Source organism: Corticium candelabrum, chromosome 18 (assembly GCF_963422355.1).
Source record: "Corticium candelabrum chromosome 18, ooCorCand1.1, whole genome shotgun sequence".
Lineage (NCBI taxonomy): Eukaryota > Metazoa > Porifera > Homoscleromorpha > Homosclerophorida > Plakinidae > Corticium > Corticium candelabrum.
Window position 1 is genome coordinate 1,213,659 of NC_085102.1, and position 11,043 is coordinate 1,224,701.

General features: G+C 38.0%; 1 protein-coding gene across 1 annotated transcript; it reads right to left on the minus strand.

The window, feature by feature from the left end:
• Window positions 1-84: 84 nt before the first annotated feature.
• Window positions 85-10,789, minus strand: LOC134194168 (uncharacterized). The gene is made up of 7 exons (XM_062663080.1): window positions 10,669-10,789; window positions 7,972-8,051; window positions 1,608-1,710; window positions 1,054-1,175; window positions 841-984; window positions 682-784; window positions 85-627 (listed from the first exon to the last, which is right to left on the minus strand). Exons 2-7 carry the CDS (start codon window positions 8,026-8,028, stop codon window positions 335-337), a joined length of 822 nt encoding a protein of 273 aa, XP_062519064.1. The 5' UTR covers window positions 8,029-8,051; window positions 10,669-10,789; the 3' UTR covers window positions 85-334.
• Between the last annotated feature and the right edge of the window lie 254 nt (window positions 10,790-11,043).

Here is an 11,043-nt window from a genome sequence, read left to right on the forward strand (position 1 = left end):
TCATACTGCAACGTCTTGATTGTTCTAGTTGAGGCTCTACAGAGACTTCAGTCAGGTTTTCTTTCCTTGCAAATTACAGCGTCTAAGTCCTCGCGGTAGGTTTGTGTCGGAAAACGTGCAATCTTTTCAAAGTTGGTGCACTAAGCATGTCCGACCGTGACTCGGCCTGCACCTAAAATTATGCTCAATTAGCATGCAGGTTAGCTACAATGTACGCGTCTAGCCACAATACAACACAACACAACACAAATGCATACTAAAACCAGCAGCATACAACGCAACACGTATGCATACACATTCAGTAGCTATAGTCACTCAGTCAATAAGACGATGGTTAGTCTTCTTGTTTGTCGTCTTTTCGATTTGCAGTTACGCCACCAAGCGAATCACTTCCTCTATTGGATTGATCACAACCTGGTTGCTGACCAGCCTCATTGCCTTCGAAGGTCGCACCATTGTCTCCCTTCTTAGCCTCAGCGTCTTTTGCCTGCCTGGCAAATTCGAAAATATCCCTCATTGAATATCGAGAAATTGGGGGAAAATCATCTTTTCTTAGAGCATACTGCTCCGACTCTTCCCTTAGAGCCCGTCCGAGGTCTTCAACGCGAACGTTCTTAAACAAGAATTCTGCAGCAACAAAATATGTCACGTGATGAATCTTAACCAACCACGATTACTCACTGCAAATCTTTTCAGGGATAGTGCTGTTTTGGCCTTTGTTAATAGCTGTCATTCTCCAGATTGATGTTCTTTCAAAGCCGAGAGCCTCGACAGCATCTTCAGCCTACAGAGCAATTATTAGTCAGTTGCAAACAAAATACAAACAAATCACAAAGGCACCTGGCCCTTGATTTTCAAAAAGTTAAACCAGCTGCTTGAATTCGCTCCATCTATTGACAACATGCTCATGTGACGAACTCCAGCAGCTTTAGCAATCTCAGCAGAACGCGCAACCAAATGAAAGTCGACGAGTCTCAAAGTATCCTTTGCAAAGTATTACGCAAATCGTGCCACGTCAACATTATATAAACGATATCAAGTGCATGCGATTACTATTGCCCTGCCAGGCTGACGTCTAGCTTCGGCAAGAGTACTTCCAAGAGCCACAAAAAGCACATCCTTGCCCTCGAAGTAAGATTTCCAGTTCTCTACCGTAAACTTCTCCAAATCATAATCTAAAAGTAAACAGCTACGTACTTACATCAAAAACATAGAGAAACACTAATAATATAAACTATTTGCAACATTCTGACAACACAACCATTCACTTTCTAGCAAACAGACGTTGCAATACACGTAGAAGGGTATGTAATAGTTCTGTAGATTTCATATGATTAGCATCTTTCTTTCTATCGCAGTAAAGTGCAGGTTCAGTCACAGGTACATAGTATGACGTCGTCCCGTCTTTGTCGCATTGCACAAGTGGCCCCACGTGCACTACTTCCTAAGTCATCTTGCAATGCGCCAGCTCGGCTCACTGTTACCGTTGATCGATATGTAAATCAACAATGTCTATTGTCTGATCTGTGCAGTCTTCACGTTAATTACGTATCGCAATACTGCTACAACTTTAGACTGTACACCTTTACTAAGTTAATTTTTCCTACCAACAATTTCTTGTTTCAGCTTTTTAAGATCGGACTCCGTAGCTTTGAAATGTTCAGGAATAGTAGTTGTTCTTCTCCCCAACGATAGCGCTTCAGTGTAAACCTGAGAAAATACGCAACACACCATCACAACTAAACACATCGTGTATTTTGTCTATTGTATATTCCTCAGCGTAGCATCGTAGGTTTCGCAGCCGGTCCGAGCGAGCGTTTCATGCTCTTTCGACTTAGCAGCTGGAGCGAATGCAGTGTTCTCGCCAGTACGTACCGTCAGTCCGCCAAAATGACGGGTGGGAGAGGAAAGGTACGTTTGGAGTGGGGAAAAACAACATTTATTAACGGTTGTGACAGAATTGGAAAGCCTTAGCATGCATAGCGTGGGATGACGAATCTAGAGACATTAGTGGTCTTGATAGTCCCAAAGTTGCTACAGAACAATACATATTCACATCTGGTAATCTTAGGGAGTGCGTGGTCTCCTCGTTTGTGTTTGAGGTGAATTCCTGTTGACCTTTCACACAAGAAGTGCTAATGAGTGACTGTGGTTGCAGCAGGTGTTCTACTAATTACTGTTTATCTTCAATCTCATGTTTTATACTGCACACCTTTACTCAGCTCATAACTCCAGTTCTAAGTCAATTTGTCATCGTAAATAATCTACTGTATTACAGTGCGTGGTGGTCTGGCATGCAGGGCTATAGGTGTGTGGAAGCGCGAGGCTTCCTCTACTAAGCGACCACCTGTCCTAAGCGACCAATACCCCTGTGTCCCACAGGTGGTCTCTTAGTACAAGTTTCACTGTATCTGTCTGTCCGTCTGTGTTAAGTTGCATCTGATTCTAATACAACTAGGGAACGGAAAAAGTAATTTTATGATGTCATTACCAAATATGTCCACGTCAAAACATTTGATAATGTCATTAATGACGTCATTATATTTAACTAGTGGTATACGACCGTGGTATGGTATTTACTGACATAGAAATTGATATCGGCAAACATTGACTATCAGCAGTGTTAGATGCAGAACAGTGGACTAAAGGATTGATCATACTCTAGTACGGGACGTGTGAATAGTTGACTGTAGGTGGCACTCAACTCCTGAAGGTGTTTCTTGATTGTCACGCACACACAGTCCCTAGCTACAATACAAAAGGATGGGGCGACGGAAGTTCGTTTTCGTCGCGGTTTGCACACTTAGACGAATCGTTGTTAGACTCATCTGTAGTCGGACAGGGAAACGATTTTCTAGTTAATTAAAGGTAGGTTCTATCATGAAACGTGGTCGTGGGGAGGAAAAATTTGAGATTTGTGTGTGTACACACACATATATATATATATACCAAAAGCTCGATGGAGAGCCATATAGGTCCACGCCCATTTCTGTTGTGCGACCCGGATTAGAAGCCTCGCTACGCTCGGCAATAATATTGCTACAGTACTGTATTATGGCGCGCCATTTGTGCCGTAATTCGCTATTTCTACTTAAGTAGAAATAATTCTACTTAAGTGAAATTCAATTCTACTTAAGTGAAATTCAATTCTACTTAAGTGGAATTCATTTCTACTTAAGTAGAAATCAGCACTTCTACTGAAGTAGAAATCCATTTCTACTTAAGTGAAATTTGTTATTTCCACTTCAGTTGAATTGAATTCCACTTAAGTGGAAATGAATTCTACTTTAGTGAAAATAGACCACTGAATTCTACTTAAGTAGAATCATTTTTACTGAAGTCAACTGATTACTACTTAAGTGGAAATGAATTCTACTTAAGTGGAAATGAATTCTACTTAAGTGGAAATGAATTCTACTTAAGTGGAAATGAATTCTACTTAAGTGGAAATGAATTCTACTTAAGTGGAAATGAATTCTACTTAAGTGGAAATGAATTCTACTTAAGTGGAAATGAATTCTACTTAAGTGGAAATGAATTCTACTTAAGTGGAAATGAATTCTACTTAAGTGGAAATGAATACTACTTAAGTGGAAATGAATTCTACTTAAGTGGAAATGAATTCTACTTAAGTGGAAATGAATACTACTTAAGTGGAAATGAATTCTACTTAAGTGGAAATGAATTCTACTTAAGTGGAAATGAATACTACTTAAGTGGAAATGAATTCTACTTAAGTGGAAATGAATTCTACTTAAGTGGAAATGAATTCTACTTAAGTGGAAATGAATACTACTTAAGTGGAAATGAATTCTACTTAAGTGGAAATGAATTCTACTTAAGTGGAAATGAATACTACTTAAGTGGAAATGAATTCTACTTAAGTGGAAATGAATTCTACTTAAGTGGAAATGAATACTACTTAAGTGGAAATGAATTCTACTTAAGTGGAAATGAATTCTACTTAAGTGGAAATGAATACTACTTAAGTGGAAATGAATTCTACTTAAGTGGAAATGAATACTACTTAAGTGGAAATGAATACTACTTAAGTGGAAATGAATTCTACTTAAGTGGAAATGCATACTACTTAAGTGGAAATGAATTCTACTTAAGTGGAAATGAATACTACTTAAGTGGAAATGAATTCTACTTAAGTGGAAATGAATACTACTTAAGTGGAAATGAATACTACTTAAGTGGAAATGAATTCTACTTAAGTGGAAATGAATTCTACTTAAGTGGAAATGAATTCTACTTAAGTGGAAATGAATACTACTTAAGTGGAAATGAATACTACTTAAGTGGAAATGAATACTACTTAAGTGGAAATGAATTCTACTTAAGTGGAAATGAATTCTACTTAAGTGGAAATGAATACTACTTAAGTGGAAATGAATTCTACTTAAGTGGAAATGAATTCTACTTAAGTGGAAATGAATTCTACTTAAGTGGAAATGAATACTACTTAAGTAGAAATGAAACCCCACAACAGCAAGGTGATATTTAACACTACTGCTGCGGAACGCTTTAGTCCAACTTGATAATATTGTCGGCGTTGGTGGCCTGTCAGGTGACAATTTATAAATAATTTTTTGGGACAGTAATGTAAATGCTTCGGCGCGAAGAAAAATGTAGTATGGCGAGCCATTACAGTACTGCTAATATAGGTGTTTCTGAAATAATGGTGTTATCGTGTTTATATATATATATATATATATATATATATATTTTTTTTTTTTTTTTTTATTTTATTTTTACTTTTACATTTAAACAGAACTAACTACCAAATTCTACACTACGCTACGGTGGGTATATCCCAACTATATATAATATATATATATATATATATATATATATATATATATATATATATATATATATATATATATATATATATATATATAGATATGCGTCTTCGTTCAACTTCGAGTTTGGTTGAACATGTATTTTGCAGCTTCCTGCACGTTTGACGGAACGTTTAAAATAATACAGCTTTGCCGTCCTCTGTCATCATTGTGTGCCCGAGAAAGACTATATTTTATGGAGAGAATTCGTAACACTTACTATTACTACTGATATTGATCGTGCTTCCCGCCATGCAATTAAAATTGGAAAATATAAATATATTCTATTAATATATTCTATTAATATATTAATATTCTATAAATATATATATATATATATTCTATTAATACATTCTTCTCTCCGCCAAACATTTGCAGCATGCATTTCCTAGCAGAGAAAACTTACTGACGGCTTTTCTTCCGGCTCTAATTAATTGATGGATAGTAGCGTAACCGTAAACAAGGATTACCCTGTTTGCTGGCCAATGTCTGAAGTATTGACTACTAGCTAGTAATGTATTTGTATTAGATACACTTCTGAACAGCACGCTTTTCTAACACTGCTCGTAATCAGTCGGATAATTAGTTGCCCAAACCGGATAATCGGTTCCAGACGCTTTCCGTATGTACTACTGCTCGTGATAGGTATTGGGGTCAAAAGTAAGCTACCGATGCTTCTTCATCACGCAGCTTGATTGCAGACGTACACGTAAACGTCGACAATGACAGCCTAGAACGTATAAAGTGATACGGTAATACTACTTACGAACTCTACAGTCATTGCATGGATGTGTATACAATAGCACTAAACTTTACTTAAAAAATTAGTTTTCTATATATCATTTGTGTTGAGTAGAGTTCAGAAGACATTCTACGTGCATGCATGTCTACTTCGATCGAGATCGAGACGCAGGACTTCGACGCCAAGCCATCGAGGTAATGCTGACGCCCGGATAGTAGTACCGTATAGTATAGTATCGTATAGGAGGACTGTTAGTGGTACCGCGTAGTAGTACCGTATAGTAAAGTATCGTACTGTAGGACCGTTAGTAGTACCGTATAGTAGTACCGTATAGTAGTACCGCATAGTAGTACCGTATAGTATAGTATCGTATAGTAGGACCGTTAGTAGTACCGTGTAGTATAGTATCGTATATTAGTACCGTTAGGAGTACCAGTAGTACCGTATGGCATTACCGTTAGTAGTACCGTATAGTAGTACCGTATAGCAGTGCTGTTAGTAGTACCGTATAGCAGTACCGTTAGTAGTACCGTTTGTAGTACCGTATAGTAGTAGTAATATATTTGAATAAATCATAGTACGATACATTTCAACAAACTAAATACTAGTAATGGTAGTTCTATTTCTAAACCATGAAGAAACACCCAAGTGCAGCAAACAAACAAACAATGACAAAACACTAACCATATTAACCATGGCCGTCACCTATTCATTTAGGTGGGCCTCACTCTCAACAAGTCCTAATAAGTCAGGTTTGACAGGTTTATATATATATATATATATATATATATATATATATATATATATATATATAGAAGATCTAGTACCACGAATGCAAAGAATAGATGATCGAAGCAAGGCAAAGCTCAGGCGGCATCGAATCAGTTGCATCATTTTGCTGTAGTTCTCTCTCTATTTTTTAGCAAGAAGGCTTGCCAGTCGCTTGTAAAAGGTTGTGGCTTCAAGGCCTGTGCTTTCTGTGGAACTAAAAACCAGTGGAGCGAATGATCCATGCTCAACTTCACATATGCGGTCAGCATAAGTACGCTTCTTCTCATTCTCTTGAACAGTAAAAACTGACTTCAGATTAGAGTGTTTGAAGTTGGAGCGAGCATTAGGATAGAAAACCCTTACACCAAAAATGCTCTCTCACCAGTTCTCCAAACTTTTCTGGCAGAGATATCAACCCTAGACTCTGACTCAACTTTGGCGGTTGCATATCTGAATGTTTCACCTGACAAGGGCTGCAAGGCTGGTTCGATGTCAACATTATGGCAAACTTCCTTCAGTAAATCAGCTGTTATGTCTCTCACTTCATTATGCCTCAAAGTAGGGAAGCCACCTTTTCTGCAGATCATTGAATGATCAATGCTAAAAGGTTGTCCACACTCACAAGGTGAAGGGACATTGGGCAATGGCCAATGATATCTGAGGCACAGGTCATCCCTGAAGTCCCCTTTTGAAAGATGGAAACCGTGTTCTGCAATGGGTTGAACGGTGAGCCAACTGGATGTCCCCTTCTCTGAAGCCAACTCAACACAACGCTTTATTAAAGTTGATGACCCTCTCTCTTGCAGTGATTCCAACAACTGATGCTGGAAGGTTTGCTTGTTGGATTTCATTTCAGATTTTTCTTTTGGCCTCAACTGTAGACACAGTATAGCGATGTTCTTGGGCAACGATCAACGCTGCAAGCGGTGCTGTGATATGTTGCGAGGCACAGAAATGAAGGTCTGACATTTCATGGGGTCATGAATGTTCAGCCCACCAAGACTGCATGGCAAAGACAGGTCATCCCTCATCTCAGGACCGAAAACATTTTGACCCGTACCGTATAGTAGGATCGTATAGTAGCAAATTGACAATTACTGTAGCTGCCTAAAGAAGTTATCATTTCTTCTTTCAGAAGAAAGGACATACCATACAGGCCAGCAATTGTCTGGATATAAGGTGCAGAGAAGTGTTCGCTTTTTAAGATCTTCATTTTATGTTTGCTAAAGCTAAAAATCATGTATTTATCCAGTAGCTTAATTCTGTGCGCGCAGAGAGTGGGCTTTACGTACAAGTAATCTAGATATATGTTTTGATTAAAATTGTAATCTACAAATAATGTTTTTTGGTTGGTGGTTGCAGTATCATTGTTATTTACGTCATAATAATGTTATAGTGTAGTTTGTAATCTATTCGCATAAACCATTTCATTCAGTAGATTGAATATAGTAGTACCGTGACTGTGTATATTACAGAGGTGAGCGCGACACTTTAGTGATAGGGTGTTATCTGACTGAAAGCACTATATGCCTTTCTCAAGTACATTTATACAGTTTAGTTCGTACAGCACATGCTAAAAAATTTCTCTATTTATCCGGGCGTCAGCATTGCCTCGATGGCTTGACGTCGAAGTCCTGCGTCTCGATCTCGATCGAAGTAGACATGCATGCACGTAGAACGTCTTCTGAACTCTACTCAACACAAATGATATATAGAAAACTAATTTTTTAAGTAAAGTTTAGTGCTATTGTATACACATCCATGCAATGACTGTAGAGTTCGTAAGTAGTATTACCGTATCACTTTATACGTTCTAGGATGTCATTGTCGACGTTTACGTGTACGTCTGCAATCAAGCTGCGTGATGAAGAAGCATCGGTAGCTTACTTTTGACCCCAATACCTATCACGAGCAGTAGTACATACGGAAAGCGTCTGGAACCGATTATCCGGTTTGGGCAACTAATTATCCGACTGATTACGAGCAGTGTTAGAAAAGCGTGCTGTTCAGAAGTGTATCTAATACAAATACATTACTAGCTAGTAGTCAATACTTCAGACATTGGCCAGCAAACAGGGTAATCCTTGTTTACGGTTACGCTACTATCCATCAATTAATTAGAGCCGGAAGAAAAGCCGTCAGTAAGTTTTCTCTGCTAGGAAATGCATGCTGCAAATGTTTGGCGGAGAGAAGAATGTATTAATAGAATATATATATATATATATATTTATAGAATATTAATATATTAATAGAATATATTAATAGAATATATTTATATTTTCCAATCTTAATTGCATGGCGGGAAGCACGATCAATATCAGTAGTAATAGTAAGTGTTACGAATTCTCTCCATAAAATATAGTCTTTCTCGGGCACACAATGATGACAGAGGACGGCAAAGCTGTATTATTTTAAACGTTCCGTCAAACGTGCAGGAAGCTGCAAAATACATGTTCAACCAAACTCGAAGTTGAACGAAGACGCATATCTATATATATATATATATATATATATATATATATATATATATATATATATAAACACGATAACACCATTATTTCAGAAACACCTATATTAGCAGTACTGTAATGGCTCGCCATACTACATTTTTCTTCGCGCCGAAGCATTTACATTACTGTCCCAAAAAATTATTTATAAATTGTCACCTGACAGGCCACCAACGCCGACAATATTATCAAGTTGGACTAAAGCGTTCCGCAGCAGTAGTGTTAAATATCACCTTGCTGTTGTGGGGTTTCATTTCTACTTAAGTAGTATTCATTTCCACTTAAGTAGAATTCATTTCCACTTAAGTAGAATTCATTTCCACTTAAGTAGAATTCATTTCCACTTAAGTAGAATTCATTTCCACTTAAGTAGAATTCATTTCCACTTAAGTAGTATTCATTTCCACTTAAGTAGAATTCATTTCCACTTAAGTAGTATTCATTTCCACTTAAGTAGAATTCATTTCCACTTAAGTAGAATTCATTTCCACTTAAGTAGTATTCATTTCCACTTAAGTAGAATTCATTTCCACTTAAGTAGAATTCATTTCCACTTAAGTAGTATTCATTTCCACTTAAGTAGAATTCATTTCCACTTAAGTAGAATTCATTTCCACTTAAGTAGAATTCATTTCCACTTAAGTAGAATTCATTTCCACTTAAGTAGAATTCATTTCCACTTAAGTAGAATTCATTTCCACTTAAGTAGAATTCATTTCCACTTAAGTAGAATTCATTTCCACTTAAGTAGTAATCAGTTGACTTCAGTAAAAATGATTCTACTTAAGTAGAATTCAGTGGTCTATTTTCACTAAAGTAGAATTCATTTCCACTTAAGTGGAATTCAATTCAACTGAAGTGGAAATAACAAATTTCACTTAAGTAGAAATGGATTTCTACTTCAGTAGAAGTGCTGATTTCTACTTAAGTAGAAATGAATTCCACTTAAGTAGAATTGAATTTCACTTAAGTAGAATTGAATTTCACTTAAGTAGAATTATTTCTACTTAAGTAGAAATAGCGAATTACGGCACAAATGGCGCGCCATACTGTATTAGTAATAGTTGTACGGTATCCGTAGGCGCCTCGCGTTCGTGAGTAACACGTCCAACAGAGTTTTCAGACCGTCTACTGAAACGCCGAGTCCTAGCTAGGCAATACGTATTTGTTGAAACCCTGTCATGGAAGTAAACATGCAAACTTCCTAGTAGTTTAGTTTACGCATATAGGCCTGGTATAGGTAGTCGTCGTTTTGCGATCGTGATCAAGACAATTGAAATGTACAGTATAGGTATGCACTCAGTTCCGTTGTAACGACAGTGGTATGGTATTTACTGACATAGAAATTGATATCGGCAAACATCGACTATCAACAGTGTTAGATGCAGCACGGCATAGTAAAGAATTAATCATACTGTAGTACGGGACGTGTGAATAGTCGACTGTAGGTGGCATTCAACTCCTGAAGGTGTTTCTTGGGTGTCACGTACGCACAGTCTCTAGCTACAATACAAAAGGATGGGGCGACGGAAGTTCATGAAGCGTTTTCGCCGCAGTTTGGTCACTTGCACGAATCGTTCTTAGACTCATCTGTAGTCGGACACGGAAACGAATTTATAGGGTAGGTACTAGCATGAAACGTAGTCGTGGGGAGTAGAAATTTGAGATTTGTGTACACACACACACACACACACACACACACACACACACACACACACACGCACACACACACAGACACACACACACACACACACACACACACACACACACACACACACACACACATTCTTGGGAGACTCACCTGATTCTACAATGTCACCAGTAGATGCAGACAACTTGGTTTGCCTTGTTACAAGCTTGCTAGCGTCAACTGGCGCTTCGAATTCATTGCAGTTGACAAGTGTCGTGTATAGTACGTGTTCTGCACGTGTGACCGCGTGCGTTACTTTATAGGCTACGCTCACCTCTTAGGGGTTTCCGGGCAACCTGGAAACATGTCTAGCTACGCCCTTGTTAACTTGCACGCTGCAGACCCGTGCACGTTCGACCAAACCTGTGCACCAAACTTGCACAAAGCTGCAAACATGTTGAAATACAAAACAACGATTTTTGTCCGCCATGCATACGCTCAATTTGCGATTGATGTAGACTGACACTGCATGGTGTACGCATTCGT